The sequence below is a fragment of the Kogia breviceps genome, chromosome 13 (assembly GCF_026419965.1).
Source record: "Kogia breviceps isolate mKogBre1 chromosome 13, mKogBre1 haplotype 1, whole genome shotgun sequence".
In the NCBI taxonomy this organism is placed as follows: Eukaryota; Metazoa; Chordata; class Mammalia; order Artiodactyla; family Physeteridae; genus Kogia; species Kogia breviceps.
Window position 1 is genome coordinate 47,820,543 of NC_081322.1, and position 16,536 is coordinate 47,837,078.

The 16,536-nt window shown below is 37.8% G+C and overlaps 1 protein-coding gene across 4 annotated transcripts in view; it reads right to left on the reverse strand.

Moving 5' to 3' along the window:
- Nucleotides 1–4,436: 4,436 nt before the first annotated feature.
- ROS1 (ROS proto-oncogene 1, receptor tyrosine kinase) overlaps nucleotides 4,437–16,536 on the reverse strand; it is a 117,778-nt gene continuing 105,678 nt past the window's right edge. For 3 of the 4 annotated variants that reach the window (XM_067011713.1, XM_067011711.1, XM_067011710.1), the window contains 2 exons: nucleotides 14,345–14,508; nucleotides 4,437–6,979 (listed from right to left, as the gene is read on the reverse strand). In XM_067011713.1, the coding sequence (XP_066867814.1) occupies nucleotides 6,669–6,979; nucleotides 14,345–14,508 (475 nt within the window). In that variant the 3' untranslated portion in view covers nucleotides 4,437–6,668. Of the gene's footprint in view, nucleotides 6,980–7,649; nucleotides 7,715–14,344; nucleotides 14,509–16,536 lie in introns of those variants that run through there. The other variant, XM_067011712.1, reaches the window with a different exon arrangement.

Sequence of the window (16,536 nt, forward strand, 5' to 3'; positions counted from 1 at the left end):
TGATCTAAATAGCACACCTCCGTGTCCACTGCAGGGGACCATATAATTTATGGTCTGAACAAGATCACTTATAAGTGTGAAAGGGACACTGGTAATAATCCAGGACAAAGGCATAAACTGGGACTATCCCAGGCAAATTAAGACATATGGTTACTTTACCTGTCAATAATATTTGACACAGTTCATAATTCCATCCTTCTTCAAACACTTTGTTCATTTGGCTTCCAGGATTCCATGCACTCTTGATTTTCATGCTACTTTTCTGACCCCTCCTTCTCAGTCTTCTTTGGTAGTCTCTCCTCAGCTCCCTAATGTCTAAACATGGAATGATTTTGGCCTCAGTCCTTGGACCTACTTTCTTATACACACCCCTGGTTGAGCTGGGCCAGTCTCATGGCTAGTCTCAGCCTTATCTATATACTGACAACTCTCCAGCCTGAACCCTCTCCTTAATCTCCTCTCCCACTGCATAGTCAGCCTCTCACTTAGATCTCTAAAAATCATCTCAAAGCTAACATATCCTAAACTGAACCTCTAATTGCCATCTTGCCTCTCAAAATGAATTATCTCTCCTTCAGTCTTTCCCATCTGATAAGTGGTAACTTCCATTCTTCCCACTGCTCAGATTAAAAATCTTAATCTTTTCTTCCCTTGTACTCCATATCTAATCCATCAGCAAAACCTTCAAAAGAAACACAGAATCAACCACTTTCATCACTTTCACTGCTGTTTCATCACCTTCCCTGCCAAGCCGTTATCATCTCGTGGTTAATTATCATAACTTTCTAATTGATTTTCCTGTTTCTACCTTTCTGCCCCTACTCTCAGTCCCTTCTTCACATGGGCTCTGTAATGATCCTTTTAAAACCAAAGTCAAATCATGTCTCTCATATGTTCAAAATTCCCTAGAGTCTTCCTATCAAGTAAAAAGTCCCTACCATGGCCTGTATGATCTAACCCCCACTACCACTCTCCCCTCCTTCCCTCCCTTTTTTTTTATTGCTGTTGAGTTATATGAATTCTTTTAATATTTGGGCCACTAACCCCTTATCAGATTTATGATTTGCAATTATTTTCTCACATCCAGTAGATTGCCTTTTAATTTTGTCGATTTTGTTTTGTTTTTGCTATGCAAAAGCTTTTTAGTTTCATGCAGTTCCACTTGTTTATTTTTGCTTCTGTTGCTTTTGTTTTTGGTGTCAGATTCAAAACATCATTGCCAAGAAATATGTCAGGGAGCTTACCACCTGTGTTTTCTTCTAGAAGTTTTAAGGTTTCAGGTCTTATATTCAAGCCTTTAATCCATTTTAAGTTAACTTTTGTTAACTAAAGGGAGTTATGTATAAGATAGCAATCCAGTTTCATTCTTTTATATGTGGCTATCCAATTTTCCCACTGGCATTTATTGAAGGGACTGTCCTTTCCCCATTGTACATTCTTGCCTCCATATTTTGTCATGAGTTAATTGATGATACATGCATGGGTTTATTTCTGGGTTCTCTGTTCTCTTCCATTAATCTATGTGTCTGTTTTATATCAATACTACTACTGTTTTAATTCTATAGCTTTGTAATATAGTTTGAAATCAGGAAGCATGATGTCTCCAGCTTCATTCTCCCTTCTCAAGATTGCTTTGGCTATTCAGGGTCTTTGTGTCTCCTTCAGTTTTTTCATTACTATCTTATCGTTTTCAAAATATAGTTCTTTCACCTCCTCAGTTAGATTTATTCTGAGGTATTTTATTCTTTTTGTTGCAATTGTAAATCGGGTTGTTTTCTTAATTTCTCTTTCTGATAGCTCATTATTAATGTAAAGTAAGGCAACAGACTTTTGTGTATTGATTTGGCATCCTGCAACTTTACTGAATTTGTTTATTAGTTCTAATAGTTTTTTAACTAGTCTTTAGAGTTTTCTGTATATAATGTCATATTATTTGCAAATAGTGACAGTTTCACTTCTTTCTCAATTTGAATGCCTTTTTATTTCTTTTTCTTGCCTATTTTCTTGCCTAGTCCTATAGCTAGGACTTCAAATAGTATTTTGAATAAAAGTTGTGAGAGTGAACATCCTTGTCTTGTTCCTAATCTTAGAGGAAAAGCTTTTAGCTTTTCACTGTTGAGTACGATGTTAGCTGTGAGCTTCTCATGTATGGTCTATTATACTGAGATACCTTCCCTCTATACCCACTTTGTTGAGAGTTATTATCATAAATGGATGCTGAATTTTGTCAGATGCTTTTTCTGCATCTACTGAGATGATCATATGATGTTTATCTTTCATTTTGTTAATGCAGTGTATCACACTGACTCATTTATGGATGTTTGAACCATCTTTGCAACCTGGAATTAATCCCACTTGATCATGGTGTATGATGCTTTTAATGTATTATCATATATATTTTTGTTTTTTATTTACCATGTCTTCTCCCCCATCTATTGATAGAATATTAGAATGTGGCCTCCATCAAGGCAAAGACTTAGCTTTGTTTATTGCTCTATTCCTAGCACCTATAACAATGCTTCCTGTGTAGTAAGCATTCAGTAAATATTTATGAATGAGTGAATGAATCTACATGGGAAGACTAAACAATAGTATATCCATCCTAAAGGATGTATGCAGTCATTAGAAACATTCACAAAGAATTTTTAATAAGGGGGAAAGCTGATGCAATAAAGTAAGTGAAAAAAAATAAAAAATAAAAAAAATAAACAAGAGAAATACAACTACTCCAGCCATGAAAATAAGCTCACATGGGGAAGAAAAAAAAAAAACCTGGAAGGAAATATTCTAAAATATATACAATGGAGTTTGGGTTGTATATTTTGTCCCCTTTATTCTTCTAGTTGTGAAGAGCCTAGAAGGATTGGGATAGGTATTCTGGTTTGTGCACCCCATAGCCTTGACCAATGCAGAAAGCAAAATTGGATGGGCTCCTCTTTACCAAAGAGAGAAGGTCAAAGAGAAGTCAAGGACAACTTAAAATTTATGACATTTATTCCACATCCATAAGGCTATTCTGAGGATAAAAGTTGGGTTGAAGATGGGAGAAATGCTAATGATAAAATAATTTTTTGCCTCCTTTAACATCATTTCAAGGGATTTCAGAATTTCAGGCTTCACCTAAGTTTGATCCTGACCTCAGAGAAGTCCACCAACTTCTATAATATGTCTAGGTTTCAAGAGATAACTCAGGATCTAAAGAATCCTCGAGTCCCTCTTGAAAGTAGACCAATCTTCTGGCATCCCTTCCATGAGCTAAAAGTGAAGACTTGTGAAGTGTGTTGGAAAAGGATGATGAGAAAGCCAATTCATCCATTAGGTATGAATACTTACTTTAGATTAAAGGTATAAAGTGTTAAAAGACATCACCCTGTCTTCGGAAAGCTTGCAATTTATTTGGGTAGATAAAATACATAGAAATAGAATAGAAATACATGTGGTTGCCATCAAATGAGATATAAAGACAAGAAGGGCAACAGTAATTCTGAGAAGTGAGAGGGGAGGGAGTTAGGGACAAGCCTTTCCAAAAAGTTGGAATATGAGCTGATCCTAAAAGAAGACTGGAATTTAGATAAGCAGAGAAGAATAGGTGAGAACATTCCAATAGGCCAGGGAAAACCAGGATGGGTAAGCAACACAGAGGGTATCTGAGACCAGGGACAGGCTCTTTTCTCCAGGACATTTTGAATAAAACATTTTCAACAGAATTATAGCAACACATTAATTTTATCCAGGTAAATTTTTGTTCAACTGGCAATGTTAAACCATAATAATCTTATGGATTATTTCTTTTCCTTGAACAATTTTAAATGAAGGTTAGATTTATTGATCGGCTTTTGTATCGTTTTGTTTCATTCATACCAATTATAACTTCTGCCTTTGGGAGCCATTATTTCTCTCAGGTCTAACATTCCCAGGTCGTATTTTGCAGATAAAAAATTTATCAATAAGGTTCTATTCTTCTGTTAATTTTTAGTGAAGAACATATTTTAACAAGTGCCAATTTTAGCCATTGCCAATTTTTCCCTCTTGATTACAAAATTTAATTTTTCCAGAATTAACTTACATGTTTTTCAGTATTACCATCCATTTGTATTTTTATCAATTACTTTCATCTATAATAAATTTCCCTATGAGATTTCAGCCACTGTCTATTTTATGTTGCATTAAATATTTCTACCAATATTATTCATTATGAATTATTTTAAAAAGACTACTAATTTGCACTTATATCCTAGCTGAAACATGATATTTTACGGGCTGTTCCCCTCAGCTATTCTATAAATTTCTCTATTGTCCAGATTGTAATGCAAATGTATTGCACTGAAAATCGAATTCTTCTATATGCTTCTAATCCCTTTGTGTATTCCAAAATAAAGGTCTGTGGCACTGGCAGAGCAAAAGTCATGGTTGCAAGAAACAGAAACTGACTCTGGCTGACTTAAAAGAAAAACATTTATTAACAGGCTATGGAGATAATTTTTAAAAAGCTTTGATGACTCATCTACTACAGAATGAAATTCAAACTCTGTGGTTTAGCACTAAGACCCTCTACTGTCTGCTCTTCCCTATCTCTCATTTCTTTTGCTTCTCCCAGGACAGGATGAACTGTTAATGCCAGTGTTTGTAGATGACCACACTCCATGTTACCCATTTTCTTATTTTTGAAACTGCTACCTGGCCAAATGCTCAGTACTGTGAACTACACTAGTAGTTATAGTAGGTGAACTACACTCCATATAGGCAGGGATTTTGTTTTGTTCATTGCTGTATTTCTAGTGCTTGGAACAGAACGTGGCATGTAATAACTATGTGTTGAATAAATTATTAAAGGATTGAATCAATAAATGTAAATACAGGGAGGGGGAAAGGCTATGGAGATAAGTCACAGAATCCCTGGGAGGGCTTGAGAACCCAACTCAGAGGCTATGAGACAAGGAGCCCGGCCAGAAGCAGACAGCAGAACCAGGCCAGTCTGGCCTCCCCAGCTGCCAGAGGCACCAGGCTCCAGACTTGCTCTGCCGACTCTCCTGGCCCTGGACACTGCATGCTGGGAGCTAGACCAACTGCAATTGCCACCGTCACCAGGGACGACTCACTGTGGTTCCTATTTCTTTGCTTCCTTCGCTCTCAATTAGAAGCCTGTGGTGGCTGTGTCTGAGTGGTAGGGGCTAGGGTCACTTGCCTGCCTTCTTACTGCGAGAGATCTTGGGGAAGCAAATGGAGCGTAGCTCCCACTCGGAATATAATGGTAGAGGAATTCCCCAACACAGGAAGGGGCATCATATGCTGGGCTAGCAGAAAGAATGATCAGTGCCCATTAGAAAGTCAAAAGATCAGAGGGAAAATATTCTGCCTTGTTCAGTGAGATGACAGATGTGGCAGAGTGGCCATAAATCCTGGACCTTTACTTGGGGGCTGTTCACCACAGAACTGACACATTGACCTCCCTGTGTTCCTCATCATACAGCCTATCATCTGTGCAGGTTCTCAGGCAGTAGGCAAATTTTAAAATGAACTAAATGATCCAAGGTGAAAACATATGTGTTCCTCTTCCACAGTAGTTTTTAGCAAATGTTATGATCCAAGTGTTCTTTATAGCTCGTGAACATCCTGTATACTGCAACTAAGTAACACACAATACTTTCATTGGTGTTGCTATTAGAGCATTTGAGGCTTTCAGATTTAAATGGGTAACTGCAAAAAAACAACTGGCTTTAAATCAGAGTGTTTCTCTGCAGCAATTTTTTAATTGCTCTCATTTAGGTGCTCTCATTTAATTTTTACTAGTTCTCATTTAGGTGTTTATTATTTTGTATGGTTGCTAAAAATCACACAGCTTGAATTAACATTATATAATCATTTATGTTTAATTTTAAGGACACTTGGATAGTAAATGTAATCCTAAGTATGTTATGTATAAAAGATATGGCAAACAAAAACCATCTTTATATTAGCTAATTTCTGTAACAGCACACAAGTCACAGAGTGATTTTTATATGACCCAAAGATCGTGGAATGCTAAACTTTAGGACGTAGAGACCTTCATGGTCCTATTGTCATTATGACTGAAGCTGCTGTTCCAAGTCTCCAAAACACAAAGTATTTTAGAGTAGTCATTAAGGACAATATTTTATTGTAGTAATAGCTTTCCAAATGACTTCTCGTGTCATAGGTGCTAGTTCCTTCTGTATGTGTAGAGTTATTTAGTCACTTCCTTTGTCCCTTTTGGGATAATCTGTAGTTCATTTGGCCCCTTGAGCACACTTCTCATCCTCCTCCTTCAGTTCTCTAAACGTAAGTGTTTAGTCTTTAACCACCTAACTAAGATGTTTCTCTTACAGCCCAGACTGAAGGGTGGGCAGTAGCCTAAGAGACCTCGGGGTGAGGAATCACAGTTTCATTTCCAGACTCATGAGTCTTTCTAAGCTTTCCCAAATGCTCAAAGGTTCACCTCAGAATTCTGCTGAAGGTTAGACAGTTGGTATGGGGATTGTCACAACTAAAACCAAATGGCTCTTGGGGCCAAGATGAGAACTCAGGAACTTCCCTGTGTTCAGAGTCATAGACCACCACCCACAACATCTATCATTCTACTAGGCTTTCTTTCAGCGACTACTTAATGGGAGGAGTGTTTCTTTCAACTCTGCATTTTCCTAACAGAGCTATTAATCAGACCCATCTCCATATCCACTGTGAGTGAGACAGGCATAGTTCAGGCCTTCAGCCTTGCCAGGAGGGCAGTAAGCCACTTGTTTTTCTTGGCAGATGTCTTTGTCTGCATGTGATTCCTTCTCTTCTTTCCTCAGACCACAAGACTCAGATGCCTTGGAGCTTAGAGGACCCTCAGAATTTGCTTCACCTTGTCTGCATTCTGTAGCAAGTACCATATAGTTTAACCCTTCTTGGTTCTTGGTTTCCAGTAAAGCAGCTGACATAACGTAATCTGAATTCAAACAAATCATATGACCATCTTCATCTGTGAAAAAAAATACAAAAGTTATTCTAGCATCTGTTTGGTTTCCTTTATCTGTAATATCCAGGCTCTATGAGAATTAGAACAACACCAGCCTTACCCAATGGTTCAGCAAATATTTATGATGACCACTAAGGGAACACAAAAGTCCAAGACATGTTCCCTGTCCTTGACACTAGTGCAGTCTAGTAGGAAAGCAGAAATAGTACCATGGAAGGTCATGTGTGCGTATATAAGAAAGGAATACATAAAGTGATGAGAGCACAGAGGTGATTAACTCTGCCATAACAGGTGAAACAGGTCATGGTCTTTGTGACAGGAATTAGTGGCCCTAGGGCGGCCCTTTTTGTGTGAAGTGCTTACCCTTTCATCTTGCCACATCAGCTAAAATACCTACCTTTAAAGATGTATTTCTTTAGATAAAGTAATTTAATCATTTATTAAGCTAATATTTATTGCATGCCTACTGCACACCAGGCTGTGTCCTAGGTATTGATGATACAGCAGTGAACAAAACACATTTGTTGCTATTTGGGGTTTACGTCCTAATGGGGAGAGACAGACAATAAACTAGTGCAAAACTAAATTTATGTCAGGTGGTGATAAGCACTGATATGAAATATAATAATAATAATTGTTATTAACACTTACAGAGTACTTACTACGTACCAGGCACTGTTCTAAGCGATATGCATATATTCACTCATTCTTCTCCTATTAAGTCAGTACTGGCACTATCTGCATTTAACAGATGAGGAAATTGAGGACAGAGGAGTTTAACAATTTTCCCAAGGTCACACAACTAGAATTTGAAGCTAAACTGTCTGGCTCTAGTCTGTGTCCTCATGTTAACCTCCCTGAGGGGAGAGTGGAGCTGCTGTGCTGTGTGACAAGAAGGTGGTGGGCAGTGTGCCCTGCAGGAGTCCTTGAGAGGCCCTGACTCCAGACACACATGTGTGTGAGGTGGGCGTGGCAGTAGAAAGATGGGCAGCCAGAGGGTAGTTTGACCTTCTTCACAATTGTGCTCATATTATTTTGTCTTTCTCTACTTAGAGGCTGACCTTCTTACTTAAAAAAGTCTAAGAATTCTTGTTGAAACCTAATTGCAGGGTTTCTGAAACATTCCGCAAAATTCTAGGGAATCAACAAGATAAATATGCAAATGTATATTGTGGGAATTATTTGCTTTTTATCAATGCTTTCCAACCTCCGGGTGTTACTACCTGGATGAAAAATTTACAGTCGGAAATATTACTGTCCTTTCATACAGCAACACGTTTTACAAATCAGAAATATTCCAGTCAGTAGACGCAGGTCCTTCCCTTTCTCCTCATCCTACTTCCAGCACAAGAGCATCCAAATGTGTGGGTGAGGGCTGCCAGGCTGCCAAGCTTCTGTGCTTAGCCCTGACCTACACCCAGGCTGGATTTATTTAAATTGAAATACGGGGAAGATTTAAATAATTTCAAAGGACTAAGGGAAGCACCATTGTATCTATCATTCCCTGATGGAATTTAATGGATCTCCCTATTACCAAGTTCCAAACCTGAACTACAAAGCTTATTTTATTAAAGAAGCATGTGAATCACTGTCCTTGCTCTGTCTTATTAGGTGTTTGTTTCATTTTCAGACCCTCCCCGCACTGCTGAAGAACCAGAAGGCCGAGCTACAGGCTCACAGGTTCTTGGGCATCACCCCATGTTCCTCTTCATTGTTCAAACATCATTCTAGTATAGTTCAAACCACACAAATAGTCAGATAGTGTTGTAAAATATCTCCCCCACAGAAATAAGTTTATCAGATGTCAGGTTTGGTTAGTGCCTAAGTGCTGAATATCTATGGAAGGATCCAACATATTGTCAATATGTACTTATAGCCATTGAGAAACTCATAAGAATAACTTGCTATGCATGATAATAGCAATAGAAAATATCAAAAAATGATAGCAAGAAATAGGATATTTAACTTTAAATTGCCTGGCAGCCCAGATTACTGAGGAAATTAGGATGATATTCCTGAAGGGCTTAAAGAAATTAGGCTAAAGGTATTTAGAATTTCAACAAAAATGTACACCTACAATATAGGTCTAGCTACTCATGTTATCAGCTGCTTCACTGCCATACATTTAGTCCATTAAATAGCATATTGGGAAACTTTCTACTGAAACATGATTTAATTTTTTCCCTATATTGAGTTATTTGGAAAAAAATCTTTTACATAAGGCAAATAAATTCTTTTTACAAATTCTGGTGCAATATGTCAAAGAAAAACCATTAGCTAACTATTTCATTGGTTCATAGTACTTAGGGCAATATTTAGTAACTTGACCCTGGCAAGCTTTCAGCAATTAGTACATTTTCTTATTGCATAATTATGAGAGATGGGGCGGGTTGTTTATTTTGGTTTAAAAAGTACTGTATAGAAAACCTGCAGGTCCTTAAAGCAGAGAGAGATCCTGAGAAAAGATGGCATGCACTTGGCAACCCTTGGTTTAAGAGGGAAATATTAAAATAAAGACTTCTAAGTAAGACAGGATATTTACAGACAAGACATATGCTGGCTGACTGGCTATGTTTAGAACAGCAGAAGAGCATTTAGATTTGTTTCCTGTAGAACTCTCTGGGACTGATGAGGTGATGTTTACACAAATGTTTGGATGAAGTCACTGGGATATTTTTACTAGATCCCCAGATATGTTACTAATCTTCTCTCTCTATCCCCTCTCCACCCCATTAGGTCAGTAGGACCATAGCGTAGGCATGGTATTATTGCTCCCTGAAATCCTAATGCCTTTTTTTTTTTTTTTTCAAAAAAGTCCTCCCAGTGGCTTTCCTCTCTTCTTACATATCTCCTACAATAACAAAGAAGACTTCTTACAGTTTTGTTAAATATGCCCACCAGTCTGCAAAGCAGCAAACTATTATTAAATACATTCTCTTTTACTTAAAAGGTAATTAAGTTTAGGCTTGCCTTGAAGAGACTGTTCCATGATTTCTATCCTTTGCAAATATGCAAACTCTGCTTTTCATTCTATTTCTTCTCTCTTCTCTGCCACTTTTGTTCAGTTACATCGAATTATCAAAATTTTGGGTGATCCCCGTATCTCTTTCCATTCCTTATCATCAGGATTTACATTCATTGTAAATCTCAGAATGTGAATTTCTCTTGTACCAAAATTATATATCTGTCAATGGCACAGAATTACTTGTTTCTATCTAAATTATCAGAGTTTGATTATATTCCCTGTTAACCTCTTCCTGCATCCTTATTCTGCCTCATTATGTCTGCTTCTCTCTTTTTTTAAAATATTATTTAGAATTTTAATTCAGTCTTTCAACAACTTAGCACCTAAATAAATCAGCATACCAAAGAAAACAAAGTGGGGAGAGTGTGGGAGCAGTTTTCTAACCATAGCCACGTCTCTGTGAAGGATGAGAGCAAAGGCTCTAGAATAGAGTCCTACTCCAGCCCCATTCAGCAGGATGACCATGGGCAAGTGACTAACCTCAATCTTTTCAGCTGTAAAATGGTAATATCATAATGCCCACTTCATAGGGCTATTGTGAGGATTCAATGAGTTAACCCACATAGCACAAGTGATATATAAAAAAGTGCTAAAATAAAGTTAATTAATACTGCAATTAAAAGCCATTCACAAAAAGAGTTTTGTTCTCTATATGTACTGTTACCTCGATCTCATAGATGAACTAGGTAATGCTACATGGTGAAAAGATTTTCTTAAGGGTTGATGGAGACTTCTGGTAGACCCTAAGGTAAAACTAAGCTCTCAGGCCCTCTAACACCCATTATGACAGCCTCCGTAATTTTTGTATAAAATGTCTGTACACATTAGAAGGAAAGGCTTCCGTGAGCGAGGAGTTGAATTTTAAAATATAACACAAGTCAACTGTAAATTCCTCGCAACCCTATGGTACTCTTTATCTCTGCAGCATTTGACCACTCTCAAGTCTGTGAGCCTCTCTCCTTTGGATTTCCATGACAGCCTTCCTCTTCCCTTTCTGACTTCTCCTCTCAGTGCCCACCGTCTTTCTTTGTCATTCCCTCATATATTGGTTGTTTTCTGGGTCCCATCCACTGTTTACTTCTCTTCTAATTCTATACACTTTAATTGAATAACCTCAATTACACCCTTGACTTCAACGACCTGTATTTCCAACTGAATACTGGGCTTCTTCATTTTTCCCACATTCAGCTCAAACCAAACATGCGTAAAGCTGTCCCTCCTCCTGTGCCCCCCGCCTATGGGAAGAGCACAGCTTTGCACCTAGTTTCTCAAATCACTGGGATTCACCATCGTCTCCTCTCTCTTCTTCACCCAATTAGATGCCAAATCCTCTAGCATCTACCCCTGTGGTAAGTCTGGTTTCCATATCCTGCTTTCTATACCTGTCACCATTCATTATTTCAGCTTTCATTAATTTTCATTTCTTATGTGATTTGTGTGACCACTGTTCCTCCAGTTTCATCACTTGCCATTTCCCACCGTCAAGTGTGATAAACTACCTGCAGTTCTGTGAACCCCCATTCTCTATTATTCCCTGACTTTCTACATACTGCTCCCTGTATCCTGAGATACCTTCTTCTCACACCCCTGCAGGACTCAGTTTAGGATTAATCTCTCAGTGGCTTTTATTGACTCTCCCTCTGCTGTACAGTGTAGGTTTGGCATGCTGCCACAGGACCCTCATAGAACATGAATTCCCTCTCAATGGCAACATAGAATGCCTCCTGGCTTCTGGCAGAAGATGTAGTTTAAAATCATCTGCTCACCGATTCTTCAAAAATACACTCATTTGTTAAAAAAAAGAAAAATGGTGGAGAACTGACCAGAGAATCTACATCTCACTCATTCCTCTAGACTACCAGCCAGTGTGTATGTATACAAACATACACAAATGAACATATCTGTCAATGGTTGTATATGCATATAAAATATCTGGAAGTATATAATCAAATGACAAACAATGGCTAGCACGGGGAGTAAGGACAGGGAAGAAGTAAGAGACTAACTTTTTATGCTGCTTAGATACTTTTATATGTTTTTTAAACAATAAACATAAATTACTTTTCTAATAAAGATCTTTAAATACAGTTATAAAAATAATATAGCAAGAACTATGACAGAGATTAATTACTAGGAAAGTTAGAAGAAAAATCGGAAAGAATCAGGAGTCACTTTTTTGATTGTAAAATCACATAAAAAATTTTTTTTAAACCTTTAAAAAGATGATGATTGGGTTTCATTTTATAAAGGCCACAAAAATGATATTCACTAGAAAATCTGAATCAGAGGCTTAGTAGTTAAGCTTTTCCTTCTAGAGATCAGAGCAGTGATTTAGTAAGGAAATCATGCTTTCAGTGCCCAGTAAGCAAAACCATGTTCTGCTTGCCTTTCAGACATCTATGCAATCAACTCAACCCACTTACTGCCTGCCATTCATCTACCTCAGGAACAAAAGATTTCATTTTACATATTGGCGAACCACCCCAGATTGCTGTTCCTCTAAAGTTTCCTTATGTGAAGTTACAACCAATAAGAACCAGGCCAAGCAGGGGCAGATTCAAATGGCTTGAGCAAAACAGTATTATTCAGTAGTGGACTGGTGACACTTACCTTTCCTGTGGATAGAGACACAGTCCTATGACAAGGACAACTTTCAAAATCACCAGTAGAAGAACAGCTCACTACTAAGCATTACATACAAGATTAAAGAAACTGACTCTAGTTTCTCAAGGGAAAGAAATATTCTTGCCTCTTCTTTTTCTTTAAAGCATCCCAATAGTATACATTAAATTCAGGTGCTTACCACTAGGCCTTGCACAAAAGTCAACAGGTATCTGTTGAAATAATTTTTTTAAGTTTTCTCAAAAATTCATTCAAAGGAATACATTAAGCAAACGTTTAGAAAATGAGAAGGATGTTATTGTATGTAGAATGGCTTATAGGTATGTTTGTTCTTAACCTGGGTGATCTTCACACAGTCAAGTATATGTATAGAACCCTCCAGAAAAATGGGGTTGCCTTGCAGTTATAACTCTTAAGGGCTCAACCATTGGCACTCCTAGAATCAGCTCGGTTCCATGATGAGAAGGCAGGTAGAGCCAATATGAGATTTTTAACAAGGCTTATTCTGATGAGGATCAGGATGCATGCTCAAAGCAAGCACAGCCCTTTCCAATCTGTCACTTAGCTGTTTGTGTTAAAGAAGTCTCATGATCAGAGTCTTATCTCCATTCATGTCATGGATCCAAAGTTACTCAAAATGTATAGTCAGAAACACAGCAAACAAGACAAGCAGATATTCATCCTTGGACTTCATATTTTTCCCTGCTATTATTAGTCAAGTGCATCACTTAAGGTGAAGGTCTCACTGTAGAGCGATGACTCCAGGGCAACCATCAGCCATTGTGTAATCAATCAGTGCAGAGACGGAGAGTCTTAATTTCTGAGGGATTCTGAGTCATGGTCCATCTTGCCAGGTTTATTTCTAAGCAAGAATGTTTGCATTTGAAAAAAAAAGGGTCCTATGAACTTTTAATAATGGGATGAAGTTTAAGAGCAGCTGGAAAGGATCATTTTTAAATTTATTTTTCTGCAGCCAATTAGGCAAATGTATTGTAAATCTGATTTTGGAAAAGAATTGACTACTGTGTTTTAATACCAAAATACTGTAGTGGAATCACAGTAGACCTTAGCAAGGTGTGACCCACTACAATAATCATAGCAAACTAAATAGCAGTTAAAAGCACCAGATTAGATATATACATAGCAACATGGATGACTCATAAAAACACAGTACTTAATGAAAAAGAAAGAAAAGAAGCATTACATAACACGATAGTATCCATGCATACAATATACAACAAATTAAAAGATACACATTAAAGACATTAGTATGGCTGCCTGGCAGGTGGAGGGAGGAAATAGAACAGGAGAGGAATATGGAGATAAAGGGACTAAACAAACAAATGAACGAGAAGTCTTGCATAGACCAATGACGACAATGTACCATCAACTATAATTAACTCAACTCTGCTACTGAGGTACAAACTGGCATGAGGGGTGGGCAGCGGAGAGAACAGGCCTCATGAAAATATAACATGTTAATTCTCATTCTTACTATCTTAAATTATAAATCCAGGGGCCATACCATTCTTTCTTTTTAATTTAATGAACAAATCAAAATTATTTTAAAAGAGTACAATAAATACTTGATTTTGAGGACAGTGCCAGTATATTATTCTTCTTACGCACTGTAAGATGTCTTCCACATACATCCCATTTTAACCTTATTCAGTTCACACTGTAGAGAAAACCTAAAAATTCTGAAGAAGAACCAAACTTACCTTCAAAGGCTTCATTTATGACTCCACTGGGGTTTGTTTCTCCTCTGCATTGAGAAATACTATTTAAGGAAAAATTTCTGAATAACTGAAGCTGTTCTTGAATTTTATGGAAAGTAGGTCTTTGGTCAGGTTCTTGAGCCCAGCACTGGGTCATTAAATTCCACCTGGATATGTGGGTAAGGACATGAAGTAAATAGTGATTGGATATCACTAGGTAGCCATTACTGATAACCCAGGTAAGGTCATTTCAGAAGGAAAAGAATTTGAGTTATTGCCAGTTTTCCGTAATTAATATAACTGAACCAGAACAAAAGCTTTTGTTTCTTTTATAATAGTGGCTGGCAATATAACTACATTTATTAGAAAACATCTTCCTTCTGAAAAGCTGACATTCAACAGTTATTAATCTAAATAAATAGATAATAAATAGATGGTTGGAAAATGTTTACTGAACCCATTAGGAAACTAACAGCTATAAAATTTACTGAAGAAGCTGAGATTAAATTTTACATTCATACACTGATATCTGAAACAAAATCTAAGATTTACTCCAAACCACACAGATATTTAGTGGCAGAACCAGAGGTAGAAATCAGATCCAATTCTAATGCTTTTACTCTTCATTACACTGCCAATTTAATTAAGAGACTCAGTTCTCCTAGACATAAGTAGCTGGTTGAACATTCTCTTTTCCTTAATGGTTGTCTAAGAAATGTCTGTGCAGAACTCTTGACTAATATTCATTCAGCAAAGATTTGTTGGACACTCACTATATATGAGCAGTATATCAAGAGCAAGAGATGTGGCAGTGAGACTCCTGTCCTCATACGATACATATAGCAAACATAAGAGGGAGACAAAATTTATCCACTACAACTCATAGGAGCAGGGGGAAAATGTAGCTCTTTTATAGTTCTGTAACTAATTCTCAAAGCCCCACATAGTAGAAGAAAATTAGTACAATGCCATTTATAACCTAGCCCATTCCAATATTTTAAACCACCCTTTTTAGGTAATCCTCAGTCCTTTATGGATAATAAGTCAGTCTCTCTTATCTTTAGGCTATTCCTACTCCCTCTGTCTTCCTCTCCAAGGTGGTATCAGGATTTATGTTGGGTGAAAGTCTTTTGTGAGTTGTACTGGCACAGTGAAGGATCCTCTGGACCCCACTGTGCCCTCCTTCTCTAGTCTCAGAATGGAATAATGAGGAATTCCATAAGGAGTGACTGGTCTGGTCCATCCTGCAGGATCGGCTGCTCTCTGCAGTCTATGATCCCTTTAACCTGTTCTTTTGGCCCTTCTCCCTGAACTGGTCCCCCCTTTTCTCTCTCTAGCTGCAGGCCTCTGAGACAGCATCATGTCCCATATCTGCTGACAAGGCCCAGGAAATCCCTTCCTGTTTCTGTTGCATGCCCACAGGATGCTCCTTGGCTGAATCTCCAGCTTTCAACAAAATGTTCACTCCACACAGGAAACAAAGGAGGCTTAGAAGTGCAAGCTACATGTTCTCTGTCTGGACATGCCATCCTACCCTGTTCATGATGCTGGGTGTCCATGTCAATGTGGGGGATCCCCTGCTCAGTGATCTCCTTGCCATCCCACCAAATTGGGAGGAGTGGGCAGTTGCTCCCTAGATTAGGTGCTTGGTGTCACCCGCACCTAATCGAACTGAGGCCTACAGAGGTTTCAAGACCTAAATATCCAGCATCTTAATCCTCCTACCTCTATCTGTTAAGGTCTCTTCTTCCTACACTTGCCCGGGGCTTAGAAAGAGTTGAGTTTCTCTTCAATTCCTCTTTTTTTATTAGACTATCCTTATATAAAATTATAGGTTTAGTTGCTCACACCTGGCATTTAGCAAGCTAACAAGGAGCTAAAGGAGTCTGTTGGGTGGGCTAAAAGTTTCGTTTTTTTCCGTAAGGTGGCTGTAGCAGCACTTAGTTGTCTTTAACTTCATTCAAAACAATTTTGTTAGATTGTATGTGACAGCTGTCACATCAGCATGCATTATAAAAAAAACTTATCAAAATTGGTGTAGCCATTTTAATATTGAAGGTGGAAGGGAAAAAAGCAACATTTTCAGCATATTATGCTTTATTATTTCAAGAAAGGTAAAAACGCAACCGAAACGCAAAAAAAGACTTGTGCAATGTATGAAGAAGGTGCTGTGACTGATCGAATGTGTCAAAAGT